Source organism: Martes martes, assembly GCF_963455335.1.
Source record: "Martes martes genome assembly, chromosome: 10".
Taxonomy (NCBI): Eukaryota; Metazoa; Chordata; class Mammalia; order Carnivora; family Mustelidae; genus Martes; species Martes martes.
Genome location: NC_137898.1, coordinates 21,732,970 through 21,750,063, shown reverse-complemented (window position 1 = coordinate 21,750,063; position 17,094 = coordinate 21,732,970). Strand labels below are relative to the sequence as shown.

The 17,094-nt window shown below is 41.1% G+C and overlaps 1 protein-coding gene across 1 annotated transcript in view; it reads left to right on the top strand.

Moving 5' to 3' along the window:
- Window positions 1-17,094, top strand: part of HSD17B12 (hydroxysteroid 17-beta dehydrogenase 12) — a 157,591-nt gene that overhangs the window by 122,066 nt on the left and 18,431 nt on the right. Inside the window, exon 7 of the mRNA XM_080814975.1 lies at window positions 11,298-11,332. Within this exon, the coding sequence (XP_080671101.1) occupies window positions 11,298-11,332 (35 nt within the window). The remainder of the gene's footprint in view (window positions 1-11,297; window positions 11,333-17,094) is intronic.

Genomic DNA, 17,094 nt, shown 5'->3' with positions numbered 1-17,094 from the left:
CAGATAAATACTACCCAAGCAATACCACCCAAACCACCTGTAGTTCTTACCTAGGGCTGGGAAACCTGTTCTCTCTGATGGTCCTGGATCCTGAAGCTGCCACTGGCTTCGGGGGAGAAGGTGGATGGTTGGTAGTCGCCCTGCCTGTGCCTGAATTCCTCGGGAAACCTGCAGGCTCCCATTCTGATAAATGGGGAGAACATTCCAGCCTTCTTCATTACCTCTCTCAGAGCAGGGAAGGAAGCAGGTGGGGCTGTGACCCGAGGTAAAAATTTATTAACCTCCACTTACACTGAAGTACACTCAGTTTTGTTTGTTTTATTTGGGACTGGGGAGGAGTCTTAAACAGGGGATCGGCATTTAGTTTTTCCTTCATCAGATGTGCAACCGAAGTGGGGGCTTGAAACCACGTCTTGTTAGGAGTGGCCTAAAAAACTAGACATATTTAGCATGGAGAGAGGAAGCATGACATCACACCCAGACACAAAGACCACCCCCACCCCCCATCAAGGCCAGTTAGTTCTACCTCCTTAGTATTTTGGAAGTCAGCTCACTTCTTTTCATCCCCCATGATTCCTTCCAAATTTGAAGCCTCTAAACTTTTCAGTGGGAACCGCTGGAACAGCCTGACCAGCCTTTTGACACCAACTTGTCTCCCTCCCGTGCAGCCTCCATCCCCCAACCAAAGTGTTATTTTACATTAAGTCATATCACTTTCCTGGGAGATCCTTCAAGGACTTCTTGCCCTCAAGTCCTGACTCCTTCATATGACCTCTAGGGAAGGACCTACCTGACGGGGCTGCTGCCCACCCCTCCAGTTCTCCCCTTAGCTCTGTGTCCCTCTACTTCTCTGCGTCCAGATCACGGCCCCTTCACTCTCTTGAACCTCGTGCCCCCTCAGGCAGTTTCCTCTCTGTGGAAGCTCCCTTGTCTCCCACTTCACTCATGCCACTCATCTTTCAGCTCTCGACTGACAGTATTCTGTCCTTGCGGGCTGGTGGGGAACCTTCCAGAGTCGCCCAGGTCTCTCAGCCCTGGAGTTTTGTCACACACAGCACGGCTTTCCTTCACTCAGCATTTTCATGTTCGGTTTAGCGCCTGTCTCCAGACTGTAAGCCCCTTGAGTGCTGGTACTGCGTTCTTTTTGTTCTCTGCCATTCCCTGGCCCTGGGCCTCACCTATGGCAGGCATATGACACATGATTTTGTTTTTGTTTTATTTTGTTTTTATATTTTTAAAATTTATTTGCGAGAAACAGAGAGAGAGAGAGAGAGAGAGAGAGGCGGGGGCGGGGGGGAGAAGGCTCCCCTCAGAGCAGGGAGCCTGATGCGGGACTGTATCCCAGGACCCCAGGATCACGACCTGAGCTGAAGGCAGACACTTAACCAACTGAGCCACCCAGGTGCCCCCAACAAATGCTTTTGAATAAATAAATGAATGAATTTTAAAAAACTGAAAATCCTCTTTCTTTGGGAATAAGGAACCTACTTATTGTATGTGGCCCTAAAAGACTGAGCTTAGATCCATCGTTGGTATTTACACTCAAAGAAACTGTGAGAACTTTGTAATCTTTGGATCGGCTAGAAGTGGGATGGGCCAAAGGTGAGTTCCCCTTCTGATTCTAGGCCAGAGTTTTTGCAAACCCATAGTCTGGGTTGCGTGTGCCCTACCAACATATCTCAGTTGGTTCAGGCAGTGTTTCCAGAAGCGGGACGTCAAACACTCAACGTCTAGCTTCTCCTGGGGAAGATCTGAAAATGAGGGAATGCAGAGCTGAACCGCTGCATGCCAGGAAGGGGCAAGGCCTCTGAGAGGAGCAAGCAGGTGAGGCCGCGGAGTAATGAGGCCCGCCCTCTCCAGCTCACCGCAGTCCCCGCTCACCCCTGCTGTCTGGCGCGCTGTGCTCCTTTATGTCACCTGCCCGGGCCTTTCAGGCGTGTGGGTTTGCAGTCCCCTGTGCGTTGAACGCCAGCCCTTCAGTGTACTCAGACTGCATAACTGCTTGATGGTGTTGAAAGGTTAGAATGGTCTTAACCCAATCCGTCTCTCCCATCCCTATTATTATCTGAAATCAAAGCACTTGGAGTGCTTTGCGTGTTTTCGAAAAGCTATTTTTTTCCCTACTCCCACCGCTGTGTGTTCATCGTATGTGGCTCAGCCAGAAGTGTGAATGCTATGCCTGGCCCGTGGCGTGGGTAATAAAGGTTTGGATGGATGAAAAGCCCAGGAGAAGCATTGGTTGCCTTTTTCTTGCCTGCATTTGCGTTTGGCATGTGACACGGTACCAGTAGAGGGAGCCCTCCAATAATTTGGAAATCCCTGAGAAGAATCTCTGTTCATCCCTCTAATTGTATTTAATTTAGGGATTATGCTAAGAATGTATTCCTCCACACTGCCCCAAGAATTTAAGTTAAGGACACTGGGAAGTTAATAAATTGTGGGAAAGGAGAGTATGACCGTCAGCCCTCACCCCCACCTGGGACTTTTTAAATGAAGACATTCCAAGTTAGTCTCTAGAGTCTTTTAATCCTTTTTGAAAGCCGCTCTCATTATGCTCCTAAAAATTTCCAAATAATTGGGTACATTTAGCCCTTAGGGTCTCATAGTAACAGGGCTTCCTCAGGCATAACTACAAAATGATGGGTTTGCCAGACAGCCTGACAACCACTCTTTGCATAGCTTTCATCTGTGAAAAACGAGTGAGTGGTTGGAGATTGGTTCTAAAGTTCTTCCCAGCTCAAAGCAAAGCTAGTTTATAATGCCTTATATATGGGTGAAATTGTAAAAATCTCTTTGAGAACTTTAGAAATTATTTTCTCCTCCTAAAATCTCTTTTGAGAAATCAGCTTATTTGGGGAAAATTTAAGTAATGGAAATTCTTAGCATGTCATAATATGCTAAAGTTGGAAAAGCAGTGAATGGTGGTATATGTGTTAATTTTTTGTTTAAGGGTAAAGATTATGGCTTTAGAGTCATTATTATCCATTGGCATGCAGCCCTCTCTGTTCTGGAAATTTCTTTTATCTTTCTTTAGTTCAATTATTTTAACATACATCAAAACAATTTATTATGAAAGGAAAAATTTTGTGTTTTTTTATGGCGTGGGGTTGAATTTCAGATTAAGTAAAATGGGGTGGGGGAGGCAATGGTAAAGAGGGCTCTTAACTTCCTCATACTTAAAACATTATTAAAGAGGAAAATGAAATAATACTTGGAGATCTCAAAGCCCTCAAAAATTTTTACCTGATTAAGCTTTTTACCCCCTGTGCAGTAAATATTGCTTTAGTCATACAGGTGACATTCTAAGAATTTCTAATGAAGTTGTATTCTCGGGACCACAGAGCTCAAATTACACAGTTTCTAAAGGAAATATGTGCTGTGCCATTCCAGCATGACTTCCAATGAGTCACCCTCTAATTTCTCCCAAACAGGCATGGTGTAACATCATTGTTACATAATTTATGTGATTCTTTTCACTATCAGACTATGATTTTTTAAAATCATTGTTAATGATTCCAATTGAAAACTTGTTTAAGGCATTTATATCTCCTTTCTTCTAATTTGTCTGAGTTCATGTTTCAGTTGCTTGAATTCAGATCCTGTTTGCTCCACGCAGATTTCTCTGGGCAAGAAGGCAGGGCAGATGTGGACAAAGTGGTGATTTGTGATGACCTAATTATTTATATGAATAGCCTGGATTCTTGGGGCTTTACCCAGATTCTAGAGTTAAGTTGTTACACTTTAAATTCTATTTATATACAATGGTGATATAGGGGACAATATTTGCTTCCTTATTTTACCAAGTTACCTTGAATTTTAATCTTTCCTTTTGGGTTTTTGGTTGTCTCCTTGAGCTTAATACAGACTGTTTTCTTTGTCCTAGTCTTTACAGAAACTGACCAAATGCCAGAAGTTGCATGATACAAAAATAATTTGCTTATAAAATTAAATCACTTGCATGTAAAACAATTTGCATAATTTGTATAATTTGCTTGTACAAGTTTTCATAATAAACTAAAATACAGAGAACCCTAAATTGGGTTTCAGGAATAAAATAAAATTCCTTCTATGAGCTCTTGATTACTGATATCAGAGAAGTGAAAGAAAAAAAAAATTATTCATGTTAATTTCTTTCAGAAATAACACTATTTGTAGGGGCTCTTCTAATTATGAAAACAGTGCAAATTATTGCCCCCAAAATGTGAGAAATATTTAAGAATACTAAGATGGTTACATTTTAATATAACATTTTCAGAGATTTTTTTTTTTAGGCCAGCCAATGCATTCAGTCAGGTATCTCAGCTAAATGATCTGATAATACTGATCTGATTTTTTTTATGAGCTAAATCAGCCTCTTACTCATTTTCCCAGCCCAAATATATACAGCTGTGGTAATAAATACCAGTAAATATTTTGCTCTTGAAATTGACTATGTGGTATCCCCAGAAAGACTTCTTAAGCTGTCATTGCTAAAGACTTTCATTTATTTTTGTGTATTTGTATACAGTATGGCCAGCTTGCATACAAAGTGGTGCAATATAATGTGTATTGACCTTTCTCCCTTTGATTTTAGGCTTCTGGGACTTTTTTTTTATGGTGAGGATTGATGAAACAGTCACTAAAAATATATATATACATAACTAGGAAGTATCTGGGGTTTTTTTGGAGAGATTTGAAGCTCTCGTTGGAGAGGCACTACTGCAACAACTTTTATCGCTTTTTAGGAAAGAACTAAATTTAAAGTGTTTGCTGTACACTTTTGAAAACAGCTTCAGGGGCACCTGGGTGGGTCAGTGGGTTAAAGCCTCTGCCTTCAGCTCAGGTCATGATCCCAGGGTTCTGAGATCAAGTCCCACATCCGGCTCTCTGCTCAGCAGGGAGCCTGCTTCTCCCTCTCTCTCTGCCTCCCTCTCCGCCTACTTGTGTCTCTGTCTGTCAAATAAATAAATAAAATCTTAAAAAAGAAAAGAAAAGAAAACAACTTCAACACAGGAAAAAACAAGTTAGAAACCATATTTACTGCTATTTTTCTAATATTCTTAGGCACTGAACTTACAAGTTATGGTAACCTTACTTTAGCAGTATCTTAAGAGGAACAAAAAATTTCCTGGTACAGCAATTATCACCTGCAGATGGCCTAAAATTAGCATATTGAGTTAACTCCAGAAACAGCTTGTGAGCTGTGAAATGGAGTTCAGATAGATAGTGAGATTTCACAGAAACGCTTGGTATATGGTATAAATAACCAGATATCAAGATGCCAATCGGTGCATACAAAGTAAAATGAGACTTCTAATAGCTTAGTTAAAATATCCTATGTAAAACTTGATGTCAAAGAGAATTTTTAAAAAATTTAATTTAATGTGAACATAGTGAAGCCTCTCTTTTGCTTATGCATAGAATTTTAAGAATTATTTGTATACACATATACGAAAAATGCTTGAAGTCGAATTTATGATGAATTAGGATCTGATTAGGAGAAAAGAGAATTTAAGTATAGATGAAGGCATTAATCAGGTTTATAAAAGCATGCAGATTTCAAGTTAACTTTTCTTAGGCTTTTCGGTGTTGTTATTATTTGGCAGATCAAAAAAGATATTCCCTCCTGTGGCAAGGAGAAATAGTTTAGAGCCAGAATTTAAAAGGAGAAGCCAATGAACAATGCAAAAGAATTTAAATTTTTCAGGAGAGGACTCGATAGATTATTTGGTCATTGGGCATCCAACAAGTATTTCAGGCCCTTTAATAGCTAAGCATCAAAAATACTGCTTCTTCCTTCCTCTTTGCATTAAGTTACTTAAACTTCTTGAGTGTTGGGTTTTTAAAAAATATTATTTATTTATTTGAGAGAGTGAGAGCGAGCAAGCACATGGGCGCAAGAAGGAGGAAGAGCAGAGGGAGAGGGATGTGCTGGGTGTGGAGCCCAGTGTGGGGCTTGATCCCACGAGCCTGAGATCATGACCTGAACCAAAATCAAGAGTTAGAAGTTCAACTGACTGTGCCACCTAGGTGCCCCTAAACTTCTTGAGTTTTAATTCACGTGTATAAAGGATACATTTTGGTGCTCGTTTCGGCAGCACATACACTAAAATTGGAATGATATGGAGATTAGCATGGCCCATATGCAGAGACGACCCAGAAATTCATTCAGCGTTCTATAATTTTGATGTTAACTTACTGTGGTAATCCTTTTGCAGTATATACATATATCAAATCATTATGCTCTACAGCTTAAACTAATACAATGTTTTATGTCAGTTACTTCTTACAAAAACAGAGAGGGGAAAGGTATATTTTGAATATGTCCCCCATACATCGAAGACCATCCAGAAAATATTTAATGTTTAGCTATTGATGTAGTTTTATAAGTAAGATTCAATCTTATGGGATTTAATTTTGTCTCTGATCATGGATAATTTTTTGCCATTCAGAAAGGAAACATTTAATGTATGACATGCACACAGTGTAAGGGAAAAAATAGCTCCCATGCATGCATTTCTGTTTCTTCAATATCCCAGCTAATGTGATATTTCTTTTTCTTTTTAAGATTTTATTTGTTTATTTTACAGAGAGAGCGAGATCACAAGTAGACAGAGAGGCAGGCGGGGGAGGTGGGGGAAGCAGACTCCCTGCCAAGCAGAGAGCCCGATGCGGCGCTGGATCCCAGGACCCCAAGACCATGACCTGTGCCAAAGGCAGAGGCCTTAACCCACTGAGCCACCCAGGTGCCCCTCATGTGATATTTCTTACTGGATTATATTTAGGAGAGTAAATTTATGTCTTGGGAAAAAAATCTGAATTAAACTTTATAACTCTGTGCAACCACTTGTTAATAGTCAAATAGTTCTGAGATCCCTGGTCAGAATAAAAGAATTTAGCAATAGATTTTATAGACTTTCCTGGGTGTTTTCCAGGTTGATCGCTGTCTACAAATCCCATCCTTTCTCTCTTTTTGTGTAGGAGGGCCAGTTGGCGGCTACCTCAGTGAACTGAAGAGTCAGCTACTATTCAGTTAACAAGTCTCATTTCATGTACATGTGTACACACACGCACATGCAGGCACACCTCCCTGCCATTGGTTGAGAACATGTTTATTATCAATCTGCTTATCCTGTTTCTGGTGGTCTCAGGTCTTGGAGGACTGAATGCTCGCTTCTCTCCATGGAGTGCTTGGGGACCTCCTACATTAGCTAACCATTATGGTCCCCTGAGGAAATGTGCTGAATAAAAAATGTTTTCAGATTTTGCTAGGAATGCATGTAATATATCCTTACAATAAAATACTCTACAATGGTTAATATGCCTGAAGTACGTCTGTTTGCGCTAGCATGGGAAGCTGTCCGTGAAGTGGTATGATATGCAGATTGCATGACGTATATATAACAGGATGCTCGTGAATTTCCTTATAAGCTCCGTTCAACAAAAGGTTTTCTCAGTGCATCATTTCTATGGCATACATTGTAGTTTCTTGCGGCTGTTTGCCTTTTTGTATTCTATTCCTTCTACTAGAATATTTTTTCCGCCTGATGAATTCCTATTTATTCTTTCAGAACTTAACTGAAATATAATCTGTGAAGCTCTAGACCTGATTCCCCAGACATAACGAGTTTTTCTCCAAAGCATTAGGGCCCTCTGTTCCCACCTCTGTTGTACCATTCACGGTATGTCTTGTAATGATTTGTTTATATGTACATGTATTCTCTGGCTAGGTAGTGAGCACCTATCAGCCAGCCCAGATTCGAGTACATAACGTGGCCTTGACAAAACTGAAGAATGTCTCTTTTTATTATTTTGTGTTTCTCGGGCCATAAGTTGATATGCATAGAACATTTTGAGAGCTCTTTTTTTCTCCTGGGTTTGATAAAGTAACCGCTGTATTTTGTGATTCCAGCTCCTTAACTCATTCATATGATTAAGATTTTTTTTTAAGATTTTGTTTATTTATTTGACAGACAGAGATCACAAATAGGCAGAGAGGCAGACAGAGGGAGAGGAGGAAGCAGGCTTCCTGCTGAGCAGAGAGCCTGATGCAGGGCTCGATTCCAGGAACCTGGGATCATGACCTGAGCCGAAGGCAGACGCTTTAACCCACTGAGCCACCCAGGCGCCCCTGATTAAGATTTTTTTTTTTTTAATTTCATTTTAAATGGGTGGCTCAGTGGTTGAAGCATCTGACTTGGGCTCAGATCATGATCCTGGGATCCTGGAACTGAGCTCTGCACCAGGCTCTCTGCTCAGCAGGGAGTCTCCCTTTGCCTCTCCCCCTGCCCGTGCTCTCTCTTTCTCTTTCTCTCTGCAATAAATAAATAAAATCTTAAAAAATATAAAAAAATAAAAACTTCATTGAAGGATAATTTATAAACCATAAAATTCATCCACTTTAAGTGTATAATTAAAAGGTAAATAAATTCAGAGTTGTGCAATCATCATCAAATCCAATTTTAGAACAATTCCATTACCCCAAGAACATCCCAGCTGAGGTATTTTTCAATATTGGTGGAACTATCCAGAAACTTGTTGTCACTTGTACTTGATGACCTCAAACTTTGTCATTATTTTTGGCTCTAAACTGTGTCAGACACGACATGGTTAAAGGAGGCCTACATACGTAGTGGCACTGAATCTTGAAACAATAGTGCCTCCTGGCAATAAGGGACACTAATTCCTCTTCAGAGGCTTGCTGTGTGACAAGCTCTGTGCTGAGTCCATTACAAACATTACCTCGTTTGAGATTCAGAGTAGAATAATCTGTAACGTAGATGCCTTCTTTATATAATCCATATGTACGTTGCAGAGAAGGAAGTAACTCGAGATCACATTACTAGTAAGTGGAACGGCTGGGATTTGAACTTGGACCTGACTGTGTCCCACCTTTACCTGAACATTCCGTGGCTATATATTGAGCAATTGCTGTGTGTTCCCATAAAAAGGCACATCTTAGGAAATGTGTAGGCAAGTTTGAAGAGTTACTTCATCTGAAAAGGGAGGAGGTAACTACAGTGTTGAAAGGATCAGCCCTGAAATCAGCTTTTTCTCTGACTTGGCTCCATCCAGTTGGGTTTGAGGCCCCGTGGGCATATCCTGAATCGGGTCAGCAGACCTAGAAAAGAGAAGAAACAGGAGCATGTTGTAAAAAATTATAAAATACTGAGGCCATTTGGGTTATCAGCATAATCTCTGATTAAGTTTGCTTTGGGAGTTATTTGATCTTTAAGTCTTAAAATGTTACCATCGCTTGGTTTTCGTCAACACAAATGGTCAATTTTATTAGTTAGAGTAGTGGTTTGGTTGCTGTAACAGAGACCTAGCAGTGGCTTAAATAAAATAGTATTTTTCTCTCATATAAAAAGCTGGATAGGAAATCAAGGTTTGGCATAGTAGTTCCCCAGTCATTAGGGATCCTGCCTCTTTACCTCATTGCTCTGCCCCTATTATCACACAGCTCTCAGCTTGCGGTTCAGGTGGGTTGTTTTAGCTCCTTCCACCACATCTATCCAGCCATCAGGTGGAGGAATGTGTCAGGAGGAGGACACGTGTTTTTCTCTCCTTTTAGGCCATGACCAAGAACTTGCATGTGTAAGTTCTAAGTGCTAGAACATAGAGAGCATGTGCCCCTCGTTCTGTGAAGACGACTTTAATATGAAAAACAGTCTTGTATGTAAGAAGGAGGGAGATATGGAATGCTTTAGGCCAAACTCTTTCTCTTGGTATCTTTTTTTTTTTTTAATCTGGGCCAGAAGATTCGGCCAAATCCAGAAACTTCTGTCAACATGATTCCCCTAGGCTTTGAAGACACTTCTTTGTCTGTTTCGAAGTTGGCAGTGTGTCAGTCTGTCTTTCATGCTGCAGTGTCAGTTTGAACTTGTTTTTCCTGGAAAAGTATATGCAGCAGCTCCCGGCTTGACATCTGGGTTGGGAGCACCGCATAGCAGATTTTACCTTGTAAAGCTGAATACATTTTCTTTCTTCAAAATATTTCTAGGAAAAAAAATTATTTTCTCATCAGAGCACTGTTTTCATTAAGACATAGTATTCAAGAAAAAACACTTAAAATTCCTATGTTTGGCATGCGTGCCAACTTTTCTGTGACAGAGCAGCATTTGCTTCTTAGAAAATTGATGATACCTGCAAATCAAGAATTCGTGTTCTAACCTCAGTACTTAACTAAGACGTGGCCCTGACTAAGCCAGTGGGTGTCTTAACCGTTCTTAGTAATACTTTAAAACAGAATTTAGGAGTAGCCTCTCATCATATTATATGTATTTTTTTAAGATTTTATTTATTTATTTGAGATAGTGAGAGAGAGCAGGAACGGAGGAGCAGAAGGAGAGAGAGAAGCAGACTCCCCACTGAGTAGGGAGCCCAACGTGGGGTTTAATCCCAGGATCCCGGGATCATGACCTGAGCTGAAGGCAGATGCTTAACCGACTGAGCCACTCCAGTACCCTGCATTATATGTATTTAATCAACAATTCCAAGGCCCTTTGAAAATGCAGGTGTCATTTTTCTTTGTTGTTGGTTTCGAGAGATCACAGATAACCTTAACTTTCTTGAAGGATGTGTTTTACTCACAGCTAGCTAGACCAACAAGGGGAATGAAATGTCAGGATACACTTAACATTTGCCAACCTGTCACTTTGGGGCATTCTTCTAAAGGCCTTTTTGATAGGAAAAGATCGTTTGAGCACTTAAGATTAGGAATCTTAAGTGATCTTGGTTCACAGATATTCCCTTTGATAACGTATGTCCCTTTCCTGGAGTACATTTTGGGAGACTAGAGCTCACTGTTAATTCCTTGATTATTTGAAGATCTCTGTGCCAGTATTAGGTTTCAGGCAAGGCCAAGTTTAGCCAAGTTTACTGAAAGTATTCCCAGTGTTAACTCCAGTGATTTCATCTGATTCCCTTTATGCACTCTTTTTTTTTTTTTAAGATTTTATTTATTTATTTGACAGACAGAGATCACAAGTAGGCAGAGAGGCAGGCAGAGAGAGAGGAGGAAGCAGGCTCCCTGCTGAGCAGAGAGCCCGATGCGGGGCTTGATCCCAGGACCCTGGGATCATGAGATCATGACCTGAGCCGAAGGCAGAGGCTTTAACCCACTGAGCGACCCAGGCGCCCCCTTTTTATGCACCCTTGACACAGCCAAATTATATAGAGTATATAAAATAATCTGCTGTCTATAGAGTGGTGAGTGGTTTCGTGATTCCCTTCTGTTTTGAGAATGGCTTCTCTCCACTGTTTATCTGATGCCTGCAACCTCAGCCATCATGAATGTTTTGTTTTCTCTTTTGCAGATGACACGATTGGTGCTGCCCGGTATGGTGGAAAGGTGAGTCACGAGCGCACTCACAAACACTAGAGAGACAGAGCTCATGATTATTTATAGGGAGAATCCTTTCTTTGCAAAATTCAGTAGAGTGACTAATGAACCTATCCTCCATGTCTTAGCAACAGAGTAATGTGCCTGGCGAGTCACACGGTAGAGCATGAGTCATCTGGTGGCGGAGGCCTTTTCCACTCGATTCCCTTTTTATTTCCCTCTCCAGGGTTGTGGTGGTTCCTTTAGATCAGGATTAAAAAGTCTGCCTGAGTCACCATCACCAACTCAATTGCCTGCTATTCTGAGGGGGCGGACAGAGTTCCTAGGGTATTCCCGGGAATGCCTTCTTAAAGCTATATGCTCTCAGAACTAAAATCAGTGGAGTTTGACAAAGCAAGACCCAATCTTTGGGTTGTTTAGTTTTTAAAGGGTGAACAGATATATGAGGAACTTAGGCATGTTATAAAATGGTTATAAGATGTCAAACCTACTTTGGAGCAGAACCCACACCGTGGAGCCCCTTTTGTGTTCTGGTTTGAGTGGGGTTCCCCTAGAATATGCTAGATGTCTTCATTTTCATTGAGAAATGTGTCGTAGAATTTCTTCTTGAAATAGCACAAAGTGTAAAATTGTAATTAAGCTCTGTTTCTCCCTTGGAAAAGCCTGAATGATGCCTAGGCTTTCAAAAGAAACCTGTTGAAAAGATCTGGGCTTGCATCTTGAGCTAGCTTGATCGTTTGCTAAATTTAGGGCTTCGCAGTCATCCTTCCTCTGTGAAACAGCTTTGAGTTTGGAAGAGATCCAAAAGAATCACAGCTTCGGAAAGGGCAGAGCCCGAAGACCCTACTTTGAAGAAACCTCTGTGACCAGCTACAGGCAAGGTTGACAGCTAATGTTTGTTGAGGACCTGTTACATCCCAAGTGTTGTACTGAGGACTTGATGTGTGTTAACTCATTTAACTTCGATAGCCTCCCACCATTGTACAGAGGAGGAAGTAAGGTTAGGAATCCATTTTGTTTGGCATCTACCGAGACTGGTGGAAAAATTGCTTCTTTGCAGTTTTTGTTTGTGATTCCATTTTATATGAAGTTTGGTATATTTCAATTCCTGTAGTAAAATTTCCCTCTAAACACTCAGACTGCTTCGTGTTGGTCAACAGTGAGAGTGTGCCCCTGATGGTCAGATATGGAAGTGAACAGACAGTGGTCTAAACAGACAGAACCCTAGATTACAGAGAATTGGGGCCGACAGGGTAGAACCCTGGAGGGATGAAGTTATGGCCATCATCTTAATCCAGTTTCGCTATCTGCCAGTGACTCGGTATTAATTCAGGACAGTAAGTCCATCCATTAAAAATGAAATACTTAAAAACCACAGAAGCATTGTAAAAGGAATTTTTAAGTGTGTTGGTGAAAACCCTATCAAAAAGAGATGATTGTTGTGAAGTAATCTTGCAGATCATAATGGATTTAAATAGTCATGGAATTCTAGTACTTTAATTAGTTGAAACCAGTCCCGCCCTTATTTGATAGAAAGTGAGTCCCAAGGAGATTGAGCGCTATGAAGCTTCATGATTAGTTAGTAAATGATACAGACACAGAGTGCCAGGAACTTCACTCCTATCTTTAGAGACCTGGCAGCCTTGACTGCAGTGATAGCCAGAGCATTAGATAAAAACAATGCAAAGAAGAGGATCCATTCATTCAGCAGGCACTTACTGAGTAGAGTTTATCATGGAGTATACAGAAGATGAACCCGATCTTTGCCTTTAGGAAATCAAGTTGATTTTAAACTAAAGTTGAGAAATGATCTGGTGGAAAGCCGTTATAGGCTGTGGACCAAAGCTGACACCGTGAGGGTGATCGTGGCTCTTGCTAAGAACTGGTAAGAAATATAAGTGAACTTTCTCCATCAGTACTTTTGGTCAGAGGAAGTCCACTCGAATTAAGAGTTAGTGGTTCTGTTAGTTAAGGTAAGCTAACTGCTGTAAGAGACCATCCCAAGATCTCCGTGGCTTACCACGCTATAGGCTGACTTTCTTCCTCCTAATACATGGCCAGTGTGGATCAGTGGTTGGGGCTGTGCTCTACCCGGTCATTCAGGGATCTCAGACTCCTTCCATGTAGGGGCTGTTCTTCCCTTGGCCCTAGCAGCTCTCCATGCATTTTCTGCATCCAGCTAGCAGGTGAGGGAAGAATGAATGGGATGATTTTATGGGAGGTTTCATTGGGCCAGGCCTGGAAGGGGTGTACATCACTTCTGCCAACAGTTCATTGTCTAGAACTCAGTCGCAGGCTACCACTAACTGCACAGGAGGCCAGAAGTGTTAGCTGTGTGCCCAAGAGGAGAGGAAAAACTCCAAGGTAACCGATCATCTGGAAGCCTTCTTCCTTGTACATATAAGTGATTTTCTTATAGCCTGCCCTCAAATGGCATATTTCCTATGGTTGGTTTCCATAGGAGTCAAATTTCCATTGAGGAAAGCAGAGTCCTTTCTAAAGATCCTTTGTTGTTGTTGTCGTTGCTGCTTTTCCCCTTTCACTGATTCTACCTCTGATGTATGAGATTTTCCAAACCCTCTAGAACGATAGCCTAAAGCCAACTCTCACTAAACAAGTACCTATAATTAAACTAAGGTATTATTACCACAGAAGTAGAAAGTGCATAATTACATTATAGAGGAAACTTGCTCTTTCCACTTCTCTGGAATTATAAACATTGTGTACAGCTGGAGCCAGGAGGTGGTTGCCATAACAACCATGGAAAAGCTAAAAATAGCCCCTTTCATACTGTATTGCTTAAGGTGGAATTATGACATGTTACGGTGTTTTAGGGCAGGCAGTCCTCTTTCATGTGGGAAATGTTTGCAAACTTCCTTCAGCAAAGCATGATTCGTATAATGTATTTGGATTGCCTGTTCTAATTATATGTCTGACCCCTCTGTACCAGGATTCTTTTCTGACATAGAACTCTGTTTTGATATGTTTCTGAGTCTGCTGGAGAGTCTGCTGGAGAATTGTCTGTACCAATTTCAGTGTTATATTTAAGCTTAAAAAAAAAAAAGTAATGACCCTCCAGGAGCTCCCTTATAGGCTCCTTGATAAGAAATGGAAATAAGAAGCATCATCATGGAGTCTTTTCTGCACAATCTCCCTTATCTGCCATCAGACTCTGTATACAGTTAGCTCCCCGCATCAGAGTTGACCCTGTGTTCCAGCCCTCCACGGGAGCACTTATACCTCCCCATTTCTCTCCCCGGCATCACAGGGCAGCGCCGACGTTCCCGAGGAAGGTGGAGATCAGCGACTTATTCAAAGGAGACCTATCACTTCCTCTATGACAATAGTATTTTTACAGAGCTGTGGACAAGGGTACTGCAGCAGTCTGACAGAATAGTGGGGGCATTTATGGGCAAATAAAGGCCTGACAATTTTTTTTATCCAGGTGACAATTAAGGGGAGCATTATTAGGACAGGGTTTCTTTCCACAGGTCTGCGGGAATGCTACCAGAGAGCAGAGCTATGAGAAGCTATAAATACCAGATACTGAATTTTATAGGGTTGGATGAGTTGACGTTTGGCTTGTAAAACGGCTAGTAATTGAAGAGAATATGTTTCTGCGAAAAGGCGCTTTCTTATCAGCAGTGGTGTCTTCTGCTTTGTTTTTGCAGTATTTTAGTTCTGGTAGATCCTCTGTAATTTGTACCACTGAGACACCATCGTGTGGCTGTTAGCAAGGAAGCAGTGTGATGAATTAAGAATGTTCTATCACAGAAAATATGACTTGACTTGTTTATTTGGATATTTGTCATAACAGGCTGGGAAGTGTGCTGAAGTAAGAGCAACACGAGTCTTCATTATGGAACTTGAGCACATATTGTTAATGTACCTTCCGATCTTAGAATTGTTCCCCAAGTCCCCAGAAAATGAGATATTAACTAAGGTTCGGTTTTCTGTTTGTTTTCTTGTGCAATTAAGCGCAGCCCATTTTGTCCTCCTGCTTGATATAACAGAGCTGTCGTGAGTCTGGCTCTGCCATGGAAACTGGCTTGACGTCACTAATTCTGCTTGGATGGAGGGATGGAGGATTAGAGCCAGACAAAGTAGTTGATTTTAAAGACGAGCCCTTTGTGCCTCGCAGTCCCAAATGTTCACCCCATCCCTGCATGAAGAATAGATACTGTATACAGTACAAGGATTAAGACAGCTCTACCAGCGTGTTGTTTATGATTCACACAAAACTAAGTTGAATATTATTATCCTTGGAGAGAAAGAGCATTCTGTGCTGTTGTGTGTGTGGGTGTGGGAGGAAGGTTTTTGCTAGACAAATTCGTGAGCTGCTTGTTGGCACAGAGTTTTCATGGAAGGGGTGTTTCTCTGCTGTCATTGTGGTACAATTATAAAATGGTATCCTTTCATTTCCTCAGGTCTAGTGTGTTCTTGCTTTAGACTTCGTTGGTCTTGGGTCTGTTTAATGTAGTCTAGAGTGCAGATACTTTGTTTGAATAACGTTCTCCCAAATTCTGACTTTTCACTAACAACCAGCTCTTAGCTCCCAGACATTTTAACTGGGGTAGAGTATTTGAGAAGCGACGATCTTAGTTGCGTCAAGGGGTAAACAATTAAAGGAGCACACGTGCATAATTGTGACATATTTGATTATTGGTCTATTATTTTTGAAAATGGGAAAGAAGTTTTTATTGTCTTTAAATAAATTTTTTCTGTACTGAAATCATTGCTTTGGTGAGTGAAGTTTAAAGAGTGTGTTTTGTTTTGGTAAGATCACGATTTCATTTTTAAAATGCATTTGAGGGACACCTGGGTGGCTCAATTGGTTAAGCAACTGCCTTCGGCTCAGGTCATGATCCCGGAGACCAGGAATCGAGTCCTGCATCAGGCTCCCAGCTCCGGGGGGAGTCTGCTTCTCCCTCTGACCCTCTCCCTTCTCATGCTCTCTCTCACTTTCTCTCTTTTTCCCTCTCAAATAAATAAATAAAATCTTTAAAAAAGTAAAATGCATTTGATAACGTTAAACTTTAATTTTGGAAGACTTGTAAATTGCATTTCATGTGTGAGGAATGAAATTTAAAATGTTAAGATTTTTGTTCAAGGGCACATGTAACTGCCTGCCAATCTGAGTATAATGGAGCACATGATCCGGCTGACAAAACCAGCAGCGCTGTACTCCACCTTCCATGAAGAACACGATCATCTACAACTCCTCTAAACTAGCTTTTTTTCTTCATTTGCTCCAAATGAGTGAGGCCATGGCAATTCCTGGTTACACCAGAAGAGGTTAAAATAAAATGCTAACCTAAAGCCACAGGAGTGCTTAAGGCTCAGACAGGGGTACAGCTTGTCAGGATTTGAGGTTACTTCTCAGAAAGCATTCTGTGTTGCGGAAGACACCATAGCTCTCTCCTCTTTCCTGTGATTGAGGTCTGCTCTGAGCTTAAAAGTGACACCTTGTAATAGATCATAAATACACTTCTCTCTCTCTTTGTCTTTTACAGGTTTGTTGAGATATATTTCACATACCATACAGTCCACCCATTAAAGTGTACAATTTGGTGGTTTCTAGCGTGTTCACAGAGCTGTGCAACCATCCCCACAATCTAATTTGAGAACATTTTCAACACCCCAAGAAGATAGGGATATTTTAAACATCGTTAATTAGTACTCTCTTAAAGGTCTCCTGTAACAAAAGTTGCCTTTTAGTCCACTTTGATCAGAGGAGTTTCTCACAAATAGATAAAATCAAAATCTTAAAT